The 21,307-nt window shown below is 43.2% G+C and overlaps 1 protein-coding gene across 1 annotated transcript; it reads right to left on the reverse strand.

Moving 5' to 3' along the window:
* Positions 1 to 2,854: 2,854 nt before the first annotated feature.
* Positions 2,855 to 21,283, reverse strand: get3 (guided entry of tail-anchored proteins factor 3, ATPase). Its single transcript, XM_080216520.1, has 8 exons — positions 20,911 to 21,283; positions 18,454 to 18,601; positions 14,028 to 14,176; positions 10,750 to 10,900; positions 8,783 to 8,890; positions 6,851 to 7,051; positions 5,735 to 5,855; positions 2,855 to 4,927 (listed from the first exon to the last, which is right to left on the reverse strand). Exons 1-8 carry the CDS (start codon positions 21,057 to 21,059, stop codon positions 4,866 to 4,868), a joined length of 1,089 nt encoding a protein of 362 aa, XP_080072646.1. The 5' UTR covers positions 21,060 to 21,283; the 3' UTR covers positions 2,855 to 4,865.
* Positions 21,284 to 21,307: the final 24 nt, after the last annotated feature.

Raw genomic sequence — 21,307 nt, forward strand, 5'->3', positions numbered from 1 at the left:
AGTAAATCCTCAGGCTACGCCCATGAGGCACGGGTTCAAATCCCCCACAGCAGCTATAACGTTAATGCTAACCTTAGCAACAGTGACCATTGACTCAAAAATGTCCGTGGCTCACAAACCTGCCATCCAATGACTGGCAGAAAGACTGGAAGAGGTTCCTAGTCAAGCCATTTGATGGAAAGGACATTGGCATCTCTCCTACTCATCCAAAGCTTTGGGCACTAAAGACAAGTGCAGACTCCTTGTGAGAGAAGGAGGGAGGGTGCCAGTTGTCTCAGTCTGTCAGACAGCTGATGTGTTGCCAATGGCACGGGATTGAACCCAAACCCCAGTGGAGAACCTGACAGTGGGTGCGACATGTGTAGTGGTCACTGTAGGCATTGTTAGCTTGTTCTAACAACAGGAGGCATTGGAGAACAATCAGCAATATTCAGTGAATTCTGTTCTCTCCCTCATGAGGAGATAATGTTTATTTTAGTGATGTTGATTGAGGGAGAAATACCAGGTAGATCTATTAACATATCACCACTAAACAGATGAACCAAGCACTGGCACCATGAGGAAAATCTCTTGCACACAGAGTGGTTAGGGTTCAGATGCACTCCCCAAGTGTGTGGTGGAGACAGCATTATCTGAAATGGGAGGAGAAGGGGTGAAGGAAGAGGCATAAGGAGAATTGCTCCAAGAGATAGCACACTGCAGGACAGACTGAATGGCCTCCCTCCATGATGAAGCCATTTTATGATTTCATTCTTTCAGGCCTTGCAGTGCACAAACTGGCTGTATCACATGCTAGATTATCAGTGACTGTATGTCTAAGGAACCATCCCAGGGGGAGATGCCGGTGTAATGGTAATGTCACTAGCTAGTAAATCCATGGGCTAATACCCTTGGGGCATGAGTTCAAATTCCCCCCACAGCAGCTAAAACATTAATGCTAATCTCAGTAACAATGACCACATATCTCAAAAACCTCTCTGGCTTGGAGATTGGTTTTATCATTTTGACAGCTACAATCATGCTAGATCTTGGTGTGAAGAGTTCATTCTTAAGCACTTCAATGAAATCACCAATGTTTACCTGAGTGCAGGGGTTTTAAGTGGATCTGGAGGCAGAGCACACAGGTTGGTAACATATATATATCTTAAGTTCCACATTGAGGAACTAACAAGGGAACAAGCCATCTTGATTGGCACCACATCTACAAACATCCACTCTCTCCACCACCAACAGTTAGTGTGTACTGTCTACAAGATGCACTGTAGCAATTCACCAAAGATCCTTAGCTAACACCTTCCAAATCCATGACCACTTCCATCTGGAAGGACAAGGGCAGCAGATACATGGGAACACCACCAGCTGCAAGTTCCCCTCCAAGCCAATCACCATTCTGACTTGGAAATATATCCCTATTCCTTTGCAGTCGCCGGGTCAAAATCCTGGAATTCCCTCCCGAGCAACATTGTGGGTCAACCCATAGCACGTGGACTGCAGTGAATCAAGAAGGCAACTCACTGTCACCTTCTCAAGGGCAACTAAGGATGGGCAACAAATGCTGGTCAACCAGCGACACCAATGTCCCATGAATGAATAAAAAAAGTCTTTGACTGGTTATTGTGCAATGGAAAAGGATTAGTTGCCAATTTAGTTGTGAGAGAACCCTAGGGAATGACTGACCATAATATGGTGGCATTCTTTATCAAGGTGGAGAGGGAGATAGTTGATTCTGAGACCAGAGTCCTGAATCTTAGTAAAGGTAACTGATGGTACGAGGCATGAGTTGGATTTGATGGACTGGGAAACATTACTGAAATAAAAGATATTGGAATGACAGGCATTCAAGGAATGAATAGATGAACTCCAGAAGTTGTTTATTCCTATTTAGCACAAGAGTGGAAAGGGAACAGTGGCCAAACCATGATTTACAAGGAAAATTAGAGATAGTGTGAGATTCGAAGCATACAAATCAGAAAAGAAAAAGACCTGAGTAGGAGTAGTTTAAAATTCAGCAAATGCAGACCAAAGTATTGATTAAGAGGGAAAATAGAATATGAAAGTAAATTAGAAGGGAACAAAAAAAACAGACTGTAAAAGTTTCTATAGGTAGGTAAAGAGAAAGAGATTGACAAAAATGAATGTTGGCCCCTTATAGTCAGGAACGAGGGAACCAAAAAATGGCTGAGGAACTAAATTTGTGAAGTTATTTGCTTTGGAAGCAAAAACAAGAAACCAGATTACTACCTGAATGGCTGCAAATTGGGAGAGGGGAGTGTGCAGCGAGACCTGGGTGTCCTTGTGCACCAGTTGCTGAAGTAAGCATGCAGGTGCAGCAAATGGTAAAGGCGGCAAATGGTATGTTGGCCTTCATTGTGAGAGGTTGAGTACAGGAGCAAGGATGTGTTGTTCCAATTATACAGGGCCTTAGCGAGGCCACACCTAGAATATTGTGTGCAGTTTTGGTCTCCTTTTTTGAGGAAGGATATTATTGCTCTCAAGGGAGTGCAGTGAAGATTTACCAGGCTGATTCCAGGGATGGCAGGACTGATGTTTGAAGAGAGGTTGATTAGGTTAGGATTGTTTTAGTTTAGTTCTATAAAGCTGCAACATGACTTGCCAATTTTTAAACTCAGTGCCCCAGCCGACAAAGGCAAGCATGCCATACGCCTTCTTGACCACCTTCTCCACCTGCGTTGCTTTCAGTGACCTGCGTACCTGTACAACCAGATCTCTCTGCCCATCAATACTCTTAAGGGTTCTGCCATTTACTGTATATTTCCTATCTTTCCTTCCAAAATACATTATCTCGAGTTGCAATCAATAAAATTCCTAAAAACACAGCAACCCGCAGTAATGGTATATTTCAAGAGATTTTTAATCATTCCCCATCTCCATCCCAGAAATCATTGTAAGCAATACAAATATTTTAATATTTAGTTGGAATTTTGTAGTATTTCAAGTTTTCAATTCATTACATCAACTCTTTAGGAAAAGTAATAGGTGTTAGTGTGAAATGCTGCTACTTTACAAAAAAGGTAGCTTCATTTTTGCTTGTTTTCTCTCTTCTCATCACCTTCCAGTATCGGATGCTTGTGATCAACCTTTGCAGAGGGCCACGCGTTACTGATTCATTGTGGCATTGTTGCTTTTGGGGGGGGGCGTTGGTTGGCAGAGGGGCATCACGCTCATGCTTAACTCCGCTCTCACCACTCATCTACAAATATGCATTTTCCAGCAAGGATAGATCAAGAGCGGGGAGCCTGGGTGAACCTTGTCTCAAGCCCTGTTTTCCCAGGTCAGATGCTAGACCTCTCCTGTAACTGGGACAGGTTCAAGTCAACAGGATGCAGACTGGGAACTACTCAGTCACATGCCATTCATTTGGAATCAAGTAAGTCAGTGGTGGTGGTGGTGCGGGGGGGGGGGGGATGCCCACTCCATGAGGCTTGCAGATCAGCATTCTCTGTTTACCTTGGGCGGGTTCTACGAGCTTCAGGCAAGGCAGTAAAATTCCAGCAATAGTCTACATGCAAACAAGAAAATTTAAATGCCACCATTTTTACCTTTGTTTACTTGCTGGTTAGGATAACTTTTTGTTTTAAAAACACCCATTCATTTCTCATTAGATATCCTTCCTCTCTACTTCAGGGTTTGGTTAAAACTCAAGCCAACACTGTTGGGTGAAGCAGAAAGGCAGGTCTGTTGCAAAGTAGTTTTGACAATCTAGTCAGCAGAAGAGAAGGGGGTAACGTTAATCTAGTGTGTTTAAATAAGTTTCTATTGCCCTCCCCAGCATAGCAGCTGAAACACAAATACCCATCCCCACTCCCTACAGCTACAGTGGTCACTGTATTTTTAAGGACAGCACCTTCCAACTTACTGACTAGAGCAAAGCAGATAAATAATTTGAAGTTCGGTCCCTGGAATTTGAGGGTTACTAAATGCGCAGAGTGTTTGCAGTAGCTGCTGGCTTCCTGCTCCTAAAGGATTTAGTCTTTGACTTTATTAACATTCTCAGAATTCTGGACTTAAAACAAGTCGCCACAGGCTTTGCAAATTACTGTTAAAAACGATTGCAATACTCGTGTGCAATGAGAGAAAATGGATATGTCACAGTTTATTGACAATCCCCCAAATTATAAAACACCTCCCCATCACCCACAACGAAAATGGTGTCGATTGGAGGACATAGGCACCCTTTAAAAAGTATCCCAGTACCAAGAGAACATTCTTAGGTGTCAGGACAGCAAGGAATTACCCATTTATCTAGGAGAATGAGGACCGGGGAGGGGGTAAGAACCATAGTTAATCTTTTTCTTAGTTCAGAGCCATTGACGCCTGACGAGGCTGACCGCACATGTCTTTTGACCCCTGCACTGCGTCAACCATTCATCCTTGCTGATCCGCTATGTCCCGTTATTTTTAACTAGCTGTGCCAACTCAGGAGTTGAGAAGACTGTCAGGTCCAAAAGTGTATACGGTTCGCTCCCGCACCCAGCCCCCTAACCTATGGAAGGATCTTCAGAGGCAACTATGCACATCTGGTCAGGGGCCAGACCATTAACAACCTCAAAACAAAAAATAAAGAGAGAATCCAAAAGCAGTACGAATGCAGCCACAGGAAAGTGCCTGAAAAGCACACAAGTCTGCTTGGGTTCTTTTATAAACCATTTTCTTCACAAGAATCATCTCCAAGTTGAAAAGAAAAGCTTGGGGGAGGGAAAAAAAATTATCCCAAAGAGCACAGAGAGCATTCAAAGCAGCACTTCAACACAGGTACACTGTCACTCCACTGTCAGATATGGTAAACCAAATCAAAGGCCCCACAACATCAGAGCAAGTAATACCAGTTAGAAAACAAGTTAGGTTTAAAAAGTTAGTTTCCTGCCAGTGGTCAGGTTTCTTGTGGTTTTCTCATGTAACCCGTGGCCTGCGAAAAATAGGAGACACAGTCAGCATGCTGTATATTGAGATATTTTACGGGGGAAGTGGCTGGAATAAGGGACACACACACACACCAATGCAACATTCATAAGGGCTGAATTAGTAATAAAAATGAGAACTTGCGGCCTAACCTCTGGCAGCAGGCTCCCAGTCACAGACAACGGGCAACTTTTAATTGCCGCTGAAGTGAAAGATAGGGAATTGCCTATGTTAGATTGTTTAACGGTCTGGTTTCACAACGCAGAGGTCACATTCTCCAGAAGCAGCAACTGTGCTAAGGGGTTGGAGTGGGAAGCACTGCTGCTTCCCAGCACAATTGCTGCACTTGTACTAAACCATTCATCTTCTTTTGTGAAGTGTTAATTAGCTATGCCATGGCAAATGAACCAATCCATAGGAGGACTATGGAGGCCGCACTGAGTCCTCAAGTCATGGGATCACTTGAGAGAGGACGGAAAATCACGAGGGAGGGCAGATGGGGGAGTTGAAGCTTAAAAGCCATCGCCTTTAAGGTTACCGGTCACAGAGCGAAGCTTCAGGTCACTTGATGCCTCGTTCTGCAACCCAGCTTTCGACACGACCCGTTCAAGGTCACATGTGGGCAAGACAAAGAGTCGCCTCCTTCAAATTACAAGAACCCGAAAAAAGAAAAACTGGCCAGAACAATAAATAACATCCATGTATTTCCCCCTCCCCCACGCTCCTTGCCTACAAACGTAGTGTTAATAAATTACAAGTCTCAGATTTCTCTGCGTCAGTCTCAAAACGGAATGAGGGAAGTCTGTTCATTTACTGGGTGGCTTGTAAGGCTCAAGCAGGAGCTTGGAGAAGGTATTGACTTTGTCAGTGCCCCTGACTTCATGAGGTAACAGTGGGAGCTTCACTATGTGAAAATCTTCATACAGATCCTCCATCTAAAAAGTAAAGCAAAAGAGACAAGTCAAAGTCATCTTTTCAGGATGCAAAAGGTGAACTAAGACTCTGAACGACAAGGGTAGGCAGGGAAACATCTATGTACTTGATACACCAAAACCTTAAAAACACCAGCAGAGTAAAGTCCAAAGGTTTATTTGGAATCACGAGCGTTCAGCGCTGCTCCTTTGTCAGGTGAGTGAGACATAGGTTCACAAACATGGCATATATAGGCAAAGAAATCTCTCTACCTCTCCACTCACCTGATGAAGGGGCAGCGCTCTGAAAGCGCATGATTCCAAATAAACCTCTTGGGCTTTAACCCGGTGTCGTGAGACTTTTAACTGTGCCCACCCCAGTCCAATGCTAGCATCTCCACATCTTAAAAATACCAGATGAGATTGTCATTATTACAGAGCTTGAGTATTGCTGAAGAAAGATATGCTGTCAAAACTTTCATCTTACACTCTTTGGAACAGAAGCAAAAGGAGTTTATTTATTAGTGTCACAGGTATGCTTACATTAACACTGCAATGAAGTGTGCGCTGAATCTGCATGCTCTCCCCATGTCAGCGTGGGTTTCCTCCCAGAGTCCAAAAGACACCCTGGTTAGGTACTTTGGCCGTGCTAAATTCCCCCTCAGTGTACCCGAAAGGCACCAGAGTGTGGCGACTAGGGGAATTTCACAGTAACTTCCTTGCAATGTTAATGTAAGCCTTACTTGTGACAAATAATTAATAAAATACAGATCAATCATAATCTAACTGAATAGTGGAAGAGATCGAAGTGGGCCAATTTCCACTCCTCTTAGCATCTGTTATACTCAATTGTACCTAGCTTGAAACAGCAAGTCTGAAAGAAGCTTAATCCTTCTCCAATAAAGAAAATAAAAAGAAACTTGATTTCCTTCAAGCACAAGGCTAATGCAGTCACAGGTTAGCTGGTCACACCTACTGTACACAATACTTCACTAAACTCACACCCGTTATAATAGTACCTGGTCTAGATATTTTGATTGGATTTTGTGTCGAGCTTCACACATCCTACATGGCTTCTCCCCAGGATCCGGGAACACCAGTTGGTTTACAATGATGTTGTGGCTGTCGATTTTACATTTGGCCAACTCTTGAATTAGTCGTTCTGTCTCATATAAGGACAGAAACTCGGCAATGCATACACAGATGAACGTGGTCTGCTCCTGTGAGAAATAAACAGAAAAGGCTGTAGAATAGATTTAATCGGTAACCATCATCTTGAATCTCACCAACTAAAACATGAAGGTGGCAGCAGGAACAACATTAGCTTTGATTTCATACATTTCCTTTCACTTGTCCCAACTTTCCTTAGTATCCTTCTTGGCTGATAGCCATGGCTCATCATACGGTGCACAGTGATTAGCACTGCTGCCTCACAACACCAGGGACCTGGATTTGATTGGGTCACTGTGTGCAGTCTGCACATTCTCCCTGTGTCCGCATGAGTTTCCCGCGGGTGCTCTGGTTTCCTTCCACAGTCCAAAGATGTGTGGGTTAGATGCATTGCCATGCTAAATTGCCCCTTAGTGTCGGGGGACTAGCTAGCAAACTCAAACGGCCTCCTCTGCACTGTAGGATTCTATGATTCTATCAGTAGCTCACGTGCCTGTGACTTAGGTGGCTGTAGTCCCACATCAGGGATTTAAACACAAGATCTAGTCCTTGTCTCTCATGCAGTATTGCAGGGTGGCATAGCGATTAACACTGCTGGTTCGATTCCTGGTTTGGGTCACTGTCTGTGAGAAATCTGCATGGGTGACTGTGTGGCTTTCCCTCCAGGTGCTCTGGTTTCCTCCCACAGTGTGAAAGATGTACTGGTTAGGGTGCACTGGCCCTGCTAAATTCTCCCTCAGTGTACCTGAACAGTCACCAGAATGTGGCAACTAGGGAGTTTTCAGGGTACCTAAACTGAGCCATCTGAAAGACCGCACTCGCTCAGTAAGTTTTTTTTTAGTTTATTTTTTAGTGTCATGAATAGGTTTACATTAACACCGCAATGAAGTTACCCTGAAAACTCCCTAGTCTGTTTCCATGCTGTAAACATCTATGACTCTAGTTGAAGACAGGTTGGGGTGGAATGTACTGAGAGTTTAAAATGCCAGAATACTTTTGTGTGATGAGTGAATATGTGGGGAATCCTGACCTCTCAATGAAATAAACTTAGGTGTAAAACGATTATAGAATCTCTACAGTGCAGAAGGCCATTTGGCCCAACGACTTTGCACTGACCACAATCCCACCCCGGCCCTATTCCCATAACCTCACATATTTACCCTGCTAATCCCCTGACACTAGCGTCAACGTAGCATGGCCAATCAACCTAACGTGCACATCTTTGGACTATGGGAGGAAACCCATGCAGACACAGGGAGAACATACAGACTCCACACAGACAGTGACCCGAAGCCAGAATTGAACCTGGGTCCCTGGCGCTGTGAGGAACTATCTGGTAATTAACAGGAATGACACCTCAAGAGGTTACAGTACTCGACTAGCAACCCAGAGCTCACCTTTGGGCTGCCACTGGGTTTTTAAAAAGCCATGCACAGGGAAGGGGTGGGTTTCTATCCAGTCTCATACAACGTGATTTAATCTTGATAATCTCAGGACAGGCAATACATATTGATTTACCTGAATGTCCCCATAAAATCTCAGAGCTGTGAAATCTGTAGTTACAATTTTACATCCAGGGAACCAAAGGTTTTTGAGGGAAAGCAAGAGTGAAAGGGGGCTGCTAGGAAAGAATGCTGTGTTACAGATTTGTGCACAAGGAGATAAAAAAGTTGCAGGGTCTAAATCAGATTTTTTGTAGAACAACGACTTCAGTCACGCCATTAAATTGCACATCACCACTGATCTTACAAGGAGTGAAAAATTAATTAGGCAGTAATTACCGGATCTTTAAACTGCTCGCTGACTGATCGAATGACTGGCAAGGTCTCCTCTAGCTTTGATGCGAGTTGATCTGCATTCATGTCTCCGAGTCCAAGCATACTGCACATCTGAAATGTAGGCAATGGTTAAATATGTGCACAGCCTGATCCCACACCCACGCAAGCAATGATTACACAGATCATCAATAGTTCAAGCATCAATTATTCAAATGTTAAATATTTGCATGATGCGACATGCACCTTAATTCTTCTTTTGAATTTAAGAGTCAACGCTTGAAGCCTTCCTTACATTTATACAGAAGCAAGACAGCCTAGTTAATCAGATTCCAGAATACTGCACGCTCTAACATTTCCAAATGCACGCTATCAAATGCGGAAGAACACTTGAGCGCAACAGAAAAATCATAGGTGTCACACCAGTGATTCGACAACATGCACAGCAAAATTCCATATTTACAACAGATGTTCAACACCAAGGTCAGCTACACCGGAACAAACTGGATGTTTGTCAACTAGCCGGATACCTCATTCAACAATTAGAATCCATACAGTGCAGGAGGCGGCCATTCGAGTCTGAACTAACAACAATCCCACCAAGGCCCAATACCCGTAACATTCAGGGGCAATTTGGCACGGCTAATCCACCTAACCTCCCACAGTCCAAAGATGTGCGGGTTAGGCTGATTGGCCATGCTAAATTGATCCTACTGTCAGGGGGATTAGCAGGGTAAATGTGTGAGGTTGTGGGAATAGAGCCTGGGTGGGACTGTTGTTGGTGCAGATTCAATGGGCCGAATGGCCTCCTTCTGTGCTGTAGGGATTCTATGATCTTTGGACTGTGGGAGGAAACTAGAGCACCCAGGGAGGCGGGGGGGGGGGGGGGAGGAGGGAGAGAGAGAGAGAGAGAGAGAGAGAAAACGTGCAAACTCCACACAGACATTGTGTCAAGTCCGGAATTGAAGCCAGGTTCCCTGGCGCTGTAAGGTAGCAGTGCTAATCACAGGATCTGACTACGGAATATTCTTTAAGTACATCAAGACCACTGCATTATACAACATCAGATATATATATAAAACAGGTTCCAAGGAATAAGTGACAACCAAGTTTTACAACAACTTAAACATATGCAAGGGGAAGCGATGACCTCATGGTATTATTGCTAGACTATTAATCCAGAAACCCAACTAATGTTTGGGGGACCCAGGTTCGAATCCCGCCACGGCAGATGGTGGAATTTGAATTCAATAAAAAAAATCTGGAATTAAGAATCTACTGATGACCATGAAACCATTGTCGATGTTGGAAAAACCCATTAGTTCACTAATGTCTTTTAGTGGAGGAAATCTGCCATCTTGGTTTGGCCTACATGTGACTCCAGAGCCATAGCAATGTGGTTGACTCTCAACTGCCCTGTGAAATGGCCTAGCAAGCCACTCAGTTCAACGGTGACTAGGGATGGGCAATAAATTATGGTCAGCCAGTGATGCCCATGTCTCATGAATGAATAAAAAGCTTCAAATAAAAGTTTTCATTCAGTCCATAAGGCTGTGTCTTATGGACCAAATGAAAACTGTACTTTATACATAGAAGGCTCTGGATTTGCTTAATTCCATTCATCTGATCTTGCTCCCTTCTCTCAAAGATTTTAAATTGAGCTACAGTTTTCATTGGTATATTAAAGCAGCAGCTTTTTATACATAAATGTAGATAGTAGGCATTGGGAGGCCAGTTATGCTTGGGGGAAACATCTAGACCTACCCACTTTCCAGTTGCAGATACCAATGGCACAAGGAGCAGGAATGCTGTCAGATTTTATTTCCACTCATGTCCCACCCCATAGACTTTCAGAAATGCTACACCAGCCGCCATTACATCCCAGCAGAGCAACCACAATCTCATTCTTCACACCAATTTACCTGCACCACATTGTCTAAAACAGCAGATGAGAGGCCATGAGCTTAGATTACCTGGGAGATGAAAGGGCTGATCTGGTTCTTAATCTGCATTAGTCTCCCAAGTCCCCTCTCAACAATGGTTGGAAAGTTCAGAAGTCTTAGTGTGTGCCCTGTTGGTGCTGTGTCGAACACCACCACCGAGAAATTCATGCCCTTTACCAACCTGCAAAACAAGAGTTATTTAACAAACGAGGCCGCATTACAGTGTAAAAAAACTATTGGCAGCGTTGGAACCTTGTTCGCTGGCAAATCAGCATCTATAAATTATATACCCTTAAACAACTTAACCGGACTGCAGTGTGAGAATCTCTCAAATTCTATAGCTCTGTCTTAACATGTTCTCAAATGGCATCAAGACATGTGAAAGCACAATTTTACAATCTATAGTTCTGTGTCACGTATTTAACATACACCATATATGACGTGTACCAATTAACATGCAAGTAAAGCTACTAGGGGATTTTCACAGTAACTTCACTGCAGTATTAATGTGAGCCTTACTTGTGACTAATAAATTAACTTTAAAAATCCTCCCTGTCACTTAATGTGCAAAAATGTTGAGAGTTGGGGGGTCGCGGCCATTGCACAGCTGGAATATGATTAAGCAGCTTTCACATTTTTCAGAGGCTGTGTCCTGGATTTAGCAAGATAAACAGCAGGCTGGGGTGGGGAGCTCTGTGCACAGTAGGATTTATTGTCTTTTTAACTCTGACAGTCACCTCAATCCAGTAAGTAGCTCAATAGAAGCATTCTGATCCCCCTACTGCAAACATGCTGCATTTTTCAAACAAATTATGAAGGTTCATTAAGATTACCTGAACTGAAGAAAAGCAAGACAGTAAAATCACCAAGTCCAGCAAAGTAAAGGTTGTGCGACAGACAGAGGACGAATACATGGAATGTACAACACAAAAAAAATGGATGGTCGGCCCAACTGGTTATTGCTGAATTTAACACAACACAACTTGCCTTCCAATTCCACACCCACTAACCCTGAAAGAATAACTCCTATTCTTGATTCTCGTGTCCACCTAGTTCCACATACTTGAGTCCCAGATTGCAGCAGTTCTCTGGGTAAAGAAGTGTCATCTTAGCTAATGTACCCACAGTTACCTCACACCAGGAGCAGCATGATGGCACAGTGGTTAGCACTGCTGCCTCAGTGTCAGGGAATCGGGTTCAATTCCCAATTTGGGTCACTGTCTGTGTGGAATTTGACGTTCTTCCCATGTCTGCGTGGGTTTCCTCCCCAGGTGTTCCAGCTTCCTCCCACAGTCCGAAAGACGTCCGGGTTAGGTGCATTGGTCATGCTAAATTCTGCCTTAGAGTACCCGAACAGGCACTGGAGTGTGGCAACACTCCAGGGGATTTTCACAGTAACTTTGTTGCAGTTAACGTAAAGCTACTTGTGACTCAAGTGTTTAAACTTTAAAACTACAGTTCACCCATTGCCCCCATGCCTCATCCCAAATATAACATTCAACTTAAATAGCTACTGGTTTTCTTCGCTGTTACTCGGGGGATCAAACTGTTGCTCTTATGAAGACATTTTCAATAGTAGTTTTTGCTACTCTGCATCCTGCACACATTAAGGGTTAAAGCATATGGGAACATTTACCCTAGTATCTCACGATATTTTCGTTCCACAGCTGCTCAGGTCTGCACACATTCACACAAGACAAAAAAATAAAGGCAGCTCCTCCACCACGATTCTGCTTGAAAGCCAGGGTCCAGGATTCTCAAAGCAAGTCACAATTGAAGCTAGAAGCTCTATTCATGAAGTTGCCCCCACATACAAACCAACATCTTTTCCTTCGAAAATAAATAATACGTTCAAGTGTTATTCCTTCAGGTAAAAGCTTCAGGTTTTTAGGTGTCCAGATCACCAACAGCCTGTCCTGGTCCCCCAACACCGACACTATAATTAAGAAAACCCACCAATGCCTCTACTTTCTCAGAAGACTAAGGAAATTTGGCATGTCCGCAATGACTCTCACCAATTGTTACAGAATGACCATAGAAAGCATTCTTTCTGATTGTATCACAGCTTGGTATGGCTCCTGCTCGGCCTAAGGCCGCAAGGAGCTACAAAAAGTTGTGAATGTAGCCCAATATATAACGCAAACCACCCTCCCATCCATTGACTCTGTCTCCACTTCCTACTGCCACGGCAAAGCAGCCAGCATAATTAAGGACCCCACACGCCCTGGACATTCTCTCTTCTACCTTCTTACGTCAGGAAAAAGATGCAAAAGTCTGAGATCACGTGTCAACCGTCTCAAGAAAAGCTTCTTCCCTGCTGCCATCAGACTTTTGAATGGACCCACCTTGCATTAAGCTGATCTTTCTCTACACCCTAGCTATGACTGACACACTACATTCTGCACTCTCCTTTCCTTCTCTATACACTGTGGAAGGAAATATACATGACATTAATAAATCAAATCAAACACCAATCATCCCATACCAGCAACATCATCCGTCTACAGTACTAAAATATTACAGGTTTCATTAAAGAAATTGACCTGGAGATTAAATCAGACCTCTCAAAGTTATCTTAACCTGCCATCTTTTGAAAAAAGTGAGGCTATATTACTTTATATATTTTTGGGTCCAAGTATTTCATGAAATTTCAAAGATAAAGGGGTAAGTTAATCGAAGATTAGAATATTAAGGGAAATGGATAGGGTTTCTGTGCCTTAAGAAGTCTGGGGTGAGGGGGCATAGTCTAAAAATTAGATCCATACCTTTCAAGAGTCAAATTACACGTGCAAAGGGTGGTAGAAGTTTGGAACACTCAGAGTAATTGATGCCAGATTAAATGTTAATTTTAAAACCAAGATTGATTGATCCTTTATGAGGCAAAGATGCATTATAGTCAGGTCACCAATCAGCCATGGTCTTGTTGAATGATGGAATAGTTTGAGGGGTTAAATGGAATCCCCGTGTTCCTATCTGAGAATCCTTACAGTACAGGTGGCCATTCAGCCCATCGAGTCTACACTGAACAACAATCCCAACTAGGCCCTTTCCCATAAGCCCACGTATTTACCCTCCTAATACCCCCGACACTAAGGGGCAATTTAGCATAGCCAATCAACTTCACCCACACATCTTTAGACTGTGGGAGGAAACCAGAGCAGCTGGAAGAAATCCACGCAGACACGGGGGGGAGAACGTACAAACTCCACACAGACAGTGACTCAAGGCCGGATTTGAACCTGGGTCGCTGGTGCTGTGAGACAGCAGTACTAACCACTGTGCCACCCTGCCTTTCCCTCTCACATTACCTCATGACTTCGGCGTAGCTCATAGCTTCATCGATGCCTGGAAACGCACTCATCGCTTCTTGCATCATCTTCTTACCCATGCTCAACATATTATCTTCCTCAAAAAATTCATCGGGTAATTCAGCCACTCCCAGGCTGGGATCGATTTCCTGGATAAGAAAAGGGAAAAGCCCCGATAAAGTTTCAGTGTGTTCATCCTTAGAATACAAACTCGTACGGGATAGAAAACTCCCAAAAATGACTTTTTCCCCATATGGCACACAAGCTGAAAACCTTTTACTACCTGAAGACTCTACTAATACATACAAAGAACAAAGAAAATTACAGCACAAGAACAAGCCCTTCAGCCCTCCAGGCCTGTACTGACCATGCTGCCCAACTTAACTAAATCCACCGACTGTTCCAGGGACCAGATCCCTCTATTCCCATCCTATTCACGTATTTGTCAAGATACAACTTAAAAGTCACTACCCTATCCACTTCCACAACCTTCCCTGGCAAAGAGTTCCAGGCACCCACGACTCCCTGTGTAAAAAATCTGCCTCGTACATCTCCTTTAAACCTTGCCCCTTAAAATGTGTAATTATGTGTAAATAGTAATTGACTCTTCCATCCTGGGAAAAAGCTTCTGATTATCCACTCTGTCCATGCCTCTCATAATCTTGTAGACTTCCACCAGGTCGCCCCTCAACCTCCGTCGTCCCAGTGAGAACAAACCAAGTTTCTTCAACCACTCCTCATAGCTCCTCCATACATGAACCTAGTTTTGTCATTCCAATACCTCTCAGAGAACTTTTCCCTTGTTATTTATTTCTACATAAATTAGGGCTAGAATAACCATAAAGCAATGACTTGAACTTCTACAGCAGCTTTTAAGTGTCATGATACACAAAGCACTTCACAAACAAGCACAAGAAAGCCGATTTTGGGCTGAAAGTTTAGAGGGTGATTCAAGAGCAGGACTGAGAATGTAGGAATAGAAATAATCTATTCAGCCCACCTTGCAAGTTCTAACATTTAATCAATTCATAGTTGCTCTGTATGTCAACTCTACTGGTCTGGCTTTGATGCATTTACCCAATAAAACCTAACGATTTCAGTTTTCACAATTTTAAGTGAGTGGCCTAGCAGCCACAACTTTTTTTTAAAAAGAGGATTCCAGATTTCTGACAAACCTTCTGTAAAAAAGGCCTTCCTGAGTTCATGCCTGAAAAACATAAGAACTAGCGGCAGGAGCAGGCCCTCGAGCCTGCTCCACCATTCAATAAGATCATGGCTGATCTTTTCATGGACTCAGCTCCAATTACCCACCAGTCACCATATTAGACTCAAAAGAATACAAGCCAAAGTTTGTAAAACATTTAAAAACTTCTTAATGCTTCAGTGCCATTCCAATAAGTAAGAACGCCTCCACGTCAAATATAGCTTTCCTGAAATGCTCAAAATTGAACTTAGTTCTTCGATAGGGTCTGCCCAAAGGTGGGAAACTATTAAGCTGTTTATTATAAAATGGAGAATTTCAAAAATCACATGTACAAACAGTTCTTTATATGCATCTGTCTTTCAAAGGGCCAGGGCATGCTTGATGAACCGAATGGTGTCCTTCTGCATTGTAAAGATTCTGTGATGATTGTTAGGGTGATGCGCCAATCCCAAGTTATATCAAGATGCCAGACTAGATCCCAACAATTTTTGTATTTTGGCATAAATGTGAGGAAAGGATACTTCCTTCCAGGAATGATTCCACTGACAAATTAGTGATCTTTTAGACTAAACCAAACTTTATTTAATAACACAGTTTAAATATAATGCTAACAAATGAAGCAGCTTAACCATTAACAGTTGAACAATATTTAATATTGAAAGGAAGCAAGTTTCTTTCTAGCTTATGACTGTTTCAGTTCCAAATAAGGAACATTCCTTTTAGAGATTTAAATGCCACTTCAAATAAATAGAATTAACAACCATAAATATACTTGCTATAAATTGTGTTCACAGTCTTGAAGCTTTCAGAGAGAAAATTAGTTATAGGGCATTTGCAGACCTCTATGTTCAGCAGACTCCCAGCTAGAACTGCCATTCTAAAAGTGCTAAAGCTCCTTTCTCTCTGCCACTGACCCAGTTCATCACATAACCCTGTCAATCACCTTTAACCACAAATTCCAGGGGAACTTCTTGTACAAACAAAAGTCCATTAGCTCTATCTACGTAGCAAATCGTGAGCTGAAAATGAGTTTACTTGCTTTCACACCTGTTTTTCCCAAACACACTGGCTGCCAGCATAATAAATCTGAAATTCTAAAGGTTCCCCTTAAACAAGAAAAAAACCTCAATATACTTATCATATAACTTATTGCCAATAATATTATGAAGTGCAATTGTTTCTTCACAAATTTACCCCGAACTCCTTTGAAAATAAATGGAATTTAACATGATTCAGCTTCTAGAATGCAGGTTAGTATTCTATCTAAAACTGTAAAGTCACCATTGTGCCAGCTGACCATAATCTTTGAGAGGGAGAGCTGACCAGTGTGATTTAGTGGGGCCTTTATGAATAACCTCACCTGGTACAGGAATTGAACCAATGCTGCTGGTATCATTCTGCGTCACAAACCACCCATCCAGCCAACTGAGCTAACCGACCCTCTCTCTAAAATAGTGCACTTTGTCAAGCCATAGTTGTGCAACTGGATTATCAATACAACTTCCACGTTTGACAAGGTTATTCTCATTAGAAGACTCTTGCATGAAACACGAGTAGAAATCTCCCTCAAATCTGCCAATCTGGATTCCAAGTGCATTGTACATCCAGAGTACGCCTACAATTTAAATCAGGTGACCAGCCTTGCAATCCTCCAGAGACATGGCACTCCTTCATTCTGGCTTTGTATCTATCTCCCATTTGCTGTGCCTTGGGCTCTGGAATTTTCTCACAGCTCCCCCCCCTCCTCCTGGGACTCTTTGATTAAGATAGGTGATCAAAAGCTTGAAGATGTCCTTATACGTCTTAGAGTTAGTCTTTGGGAGATTGCGATCGTGTGAACCGGCTTAATTAAAACTGTCTGAAGAGTAAAAATGCAAAGCAGGTAGCTAACTTGGGGAAAATTCAATTGATATCTGCGGGGAACAGAAATTGAGGCTCGATTCCTCTCTGAGGAGAGCTGAAGATTCTTAAAAACTGGGATTCAACAGGTAGTGGTTAACATGAGTAAAAATTAGCCTATAGTAGAATGATCATAAAGGGACATTGGAAGCAGTGACCTTTTCTTGCACAAAATGTTACTTTTTTTTAAATAATAAAATTGTCTCCCTATTCAGAATTGGACTAGTGGGCTGACGAATGGCAGATGGAGTTGAATTTAGATAAAGCAAGGTGATGCATTTTGGTAGATTGAACCAGGGCAGGACTTAATCAGTTAATGGTAGGGTGTTGGGGAAAGTTATAGATTCATAGCTCCTTAAAAGTGGAGTCACAGGTGGGCAAACTGGTGAATAAGGCATTCGGCATGCTTGCTTTCATTGATCAAAACACTGAATACAGGAATTGGGTTGTCTTGTTGAAGTTGTACAAGACATTGATAAGACCGCGCTTGGAATACCATGTACAGTTTTGGTCACTCTATTATAGAAAGGATAATATTAAACCAGAAAAAATGCAGTAAAGATTTACCAGGATGCTACCGGGATTTGATGGTTTGAGTTATAAGGAGAGGCTGAGTAGACTGGGACCCTTTTCCCTGGAGCGTTGGGAGACTTAGGAGTGATCTTACAGAGGTCTATAAAATAATGAAGGGCATGGGTCAGTTCGATAGTCAACATCTTTTCCCAAAGATGGGGGAGTTGAAAACTAGAGGGCTTAGGTTTAAGGTGAGATGGGAGAAACACAATAGCGACAAGAGGGACAATTTTTCATACAGAGTGGTGACTGTCTGGAACAAGCTGCCAGTGGTAGTAGAAGATCCGGATACAATTTTGTCTTTTAAAAAGCATTTAGACAGTTACGTGGGTAAGGTGGATAAAGAGGAATATAGGCCAAACCGCGCGCAATTGGGACTAGCTTAGTGATTATAAAAAAAGGGTGACATGGACGAGTTGGGCTGAAGGGTTTGTTTCCATGCTGTAAACCTCTAACTCTAATCAGATTTATCATGTTTGCAGGTGGCATTCAAGCTAACCATCACATGTAAACACATGCTCCATATAATAATTGAATATCTGCAGTGTACTGGCACTCCTATACAAAGTAACTGTAGCAATTTTCCCCTGACTGTTCACATATAGAACCCCTAACCACAAAAATTACAACAACTGCTGCATTATCAGTTTCTGGTTTATCTCATTTGCTTGGCTAAATAAACAATTTGTGCTAAATACATCACATTTAATTTGCGCCATTTTATTCTACACTGCTTGTATTTTTACTTACCATAGCAAACAGATTGTCATAGCCTTTCACTTTTGTTGGTACTTTGGAGAATTTCTGATCAAACGCGTCAGAGATGTTATGGGCTGGATCTGTAGAAATGATGAGCACACTCTCGCGAACCTCTGCCAACTGGACAGCCAGGCTACAACTGTTTTGGAGAACACAATTTATAAGTTGGGTACATCTATAGTAAATATTAAAAGTGATCATTGCAGCAACATCTTAGAGGTCCTCATTTATTCCTTTCTTTCGTTGCAAAGTACATGTTGTTTGTAAGATTGAACAGAGACAACACGCTGCAGGCAGTGATCTTGGTGCAATAATGGAACATGAGAGAAAAGGATCAGATATGACTTATTTTCGTTTATGGGATGTGGGCACCCCTCACAGCACCAAAGACCCAGGTTCAATTCTGGTCTCTGGTCAATGTCTGTGCAGAGTCTGCTCATTCTCCCCGTCTCTGTATGGGTTTCCCCTGGGTGCTCCAGTTTCCTCCCACAATCAAAAATGTTCGGGTTAGGTAAATTGTCCCATAGTGGCCCAAGATATATTGGACGGTTGGGTTAGTTATGACAATGTGTGGGGCTACTGAGATAAGGCTGGGGAAGGGTCTGGATAAGATATTCTGTCAAGAGAATTGGTGCAAACTCGATGAGCTGAATGGTATCTTCTGCAGTGTCAGGATTCTATAAATATAAACTCTATTCTCCAAAAGATGTGCTGGTTAGGTGCACTGGCCATGCTAAATTCTCCCTCAGTGTAGCCAAACAGGTGCTGGAGGGTGGTGACTAGAGGATTTCCACAGCAACTTCATTGCAGTGTTAATGTACACCCACTTGTGACAATTCTATTCAAGTGCCGAATATGTCTATTCTGTCACAAAATTATCAGTTCAAGCTTGAATGTTTTAAAACAAAAACAAAAAATGCTGAAAAATCTCAGCAGGTCTGAATCATAGAAACCCTACAATGCAGAAAGAGGCCATCTGGCTCATGGAGTCTGCACCAACCACAATCTCACCCAGGCCCTACCCCCATATCCCTACACATTTATCCGCTAATCCCTCTAACCTACACATCTCAGGACACTAAGAGGGACTTTTAGCATGGCCAATCAAGCTACCCGCACATCTTTAGACTGAGAGAGGAAACCAGAGCACACGGAGGAAACCCACACAGACACAAGGAGAATGCGCAAACTCCGCACAGTGACCCTAGCTGTGAATCAAGCCTAGATCCCTTGAACTGTGAAGCAGCAATGCTAACCACTGTGCTACTGCGCCTCTCCACATATCTGATAGCACATGTGGAGAGAAAACAGCTAACGCTTCGAGTCTGGATGACCATTAGTCAGATTTTACAGCATTTTAGGGCATCAGCACAGTGGTTAGCACTGATGCCTCACAGCGCCAGGGACCCGAGTTCAATTCCAACCTCAGGTCACTGTATGGAGTTTGCACATTCTCCCCACATCTGCGTGGGCTTTCTCCTGTACGCCAAAGATGTGCAGGTTAGGTTGACTGGCTATGCTAAATTGCTTCTTAATGCCTGGGGAATTAACAGCCTAAATATGTGAGGTTCACAGGACTGTGGCCTAGGTGTTAGGTTCAGTTAGTAATCAGGAAAGTAAATGTGATGTTCGCATTCATGTCGATAAGGCTAGAATACAAGAGGACATATTTCTGAGGCTGTATAAGGCTCTGGTCAGACCCCATTTAGAGTACTGGGTCCTGTATCTAAGGAAGGATGTGCTGGCCTCAGAAAGGGTCCAGAGAAGGTTCACAAGAACAAACCCTGGAATGAAGAGTGTCATATGCGGACCAATTGAGGACTCTGGGTCTGTACTCATTGGGCGTTTAAAACAAATGAAGAAGAATTTCTTCAACCAGTGAATGGTGAATCTGTGAAACTCCACCACAGATGGCTGTGGAGGCCAGGTCATTGACTGACTTTAAGACATAGACAGTTGGTTCTTGATTAGTAACAGGATCAGGGGTTATGGGGGGGAAAAGGCAGGAGAATGAGGATGAGAAAACATCAACGATGATTGAATGACAGAGCAGAGTCAATGGGCGGAATGGCCTAATTCTGCTCCTATGTCTTACAGTTATAAAAGCGCACATTTGACGCAACTAGCATACCAGTTAACATGGTTAGCCTGGGCAGAGCAGACTTGATGGGCCGAGTGGCCTAATTCTGCTCTTATGTCTGACGATACAATTGTCAGTGCAAGTTCAATAGGCCTCCTGTACTGATTCTTTGATTTTCTGATTTTCGTTTAATTCCAGCATCCGCAGTATTTCGCTTTTTAGCTTGAGTGTTTTGGATATATTTTTAAAAAAATGCCAAGTTGAAGTACAACTCGGGCTGTGGGTTGGCAACGTGTCCCCTGAATGGGCTGCGGAAGGGGACTGTGAATAAAATGTCTGCCTGGAAGGGTAACTCCCTTGCTTTTTACCTGCATGTGGTTTTGCCCACCCCGCCTTTACCACCCACAAAGATCCACTTGAGGGACTTCTGCTCGATAATGTTGGCCAGGGTGGGCTCCAGGGGCTCCACGTCGATAGCGTCCTCGAACTCCTCATCCATCGGCGCCGCCGCCGCCATCTTTGACACGATCACGTGACCTCTCCCCACCGGGTCAGTGAGGCAGAAATCTCCAACTTTCTATCGACTTTTATTTATTTATCAATAATTCCAAATAAACGATCCGCCCTCAACAAACCTGGAGCCGCTAACAGCTTCCAGTGAGGAACAGCAGCAGGGAAAGGACCCGCCAGCGCTGGATTCCCCCCCCTTCAGACAGCAGGCCATCCCTCCCCGGGCCCGCACTACTCTCCATCCTCGACGCTGAT

Source organism: Carcharhinus amblyrhynchos, chromosome 33 (assembly GCF_965287045.1).
Source record: "Carcharhinus amblyrhynchos chromosome 33, sCarAmb.v2.hapA, whole genome shotgun sequence".
Lineage (NCBI taxonomy): Eukaryota > Metazoa > Chordata > Chondrichthyes > Carcharhiniformes > Carcharhinidae > Carcharhinus > Carcharhinus amblyrhynchos.

What these genes read in the sequence shown, in the direction of transcription:
- get3 (XM_080216520.1), bottom strand. Translation starts at nt 21,059, where the DNA reads ATGGCGGCGGCGGCGCCGATGGATGAGGAGTTCGAGGACGCTATCGAC. An exon ending in GTGGGCAAAACCACATGCAG is followed by an intron (nt 18,602 to 20,910) that starts GTAAAAAGCAAG and finishes TCTCCAAAACAG; the next exon opens with TTGTAGCCTGGCTGTCCAGT. An exon ending in AGCTACGCCGAAGTCATGAG is followed by an intron (nt 10,901 to 14,027) that starts GTAATGTGAGAG and finishes CTTGTTTTGCAG; the next exon opens with GTTGGTAAAGGGCATGAATT.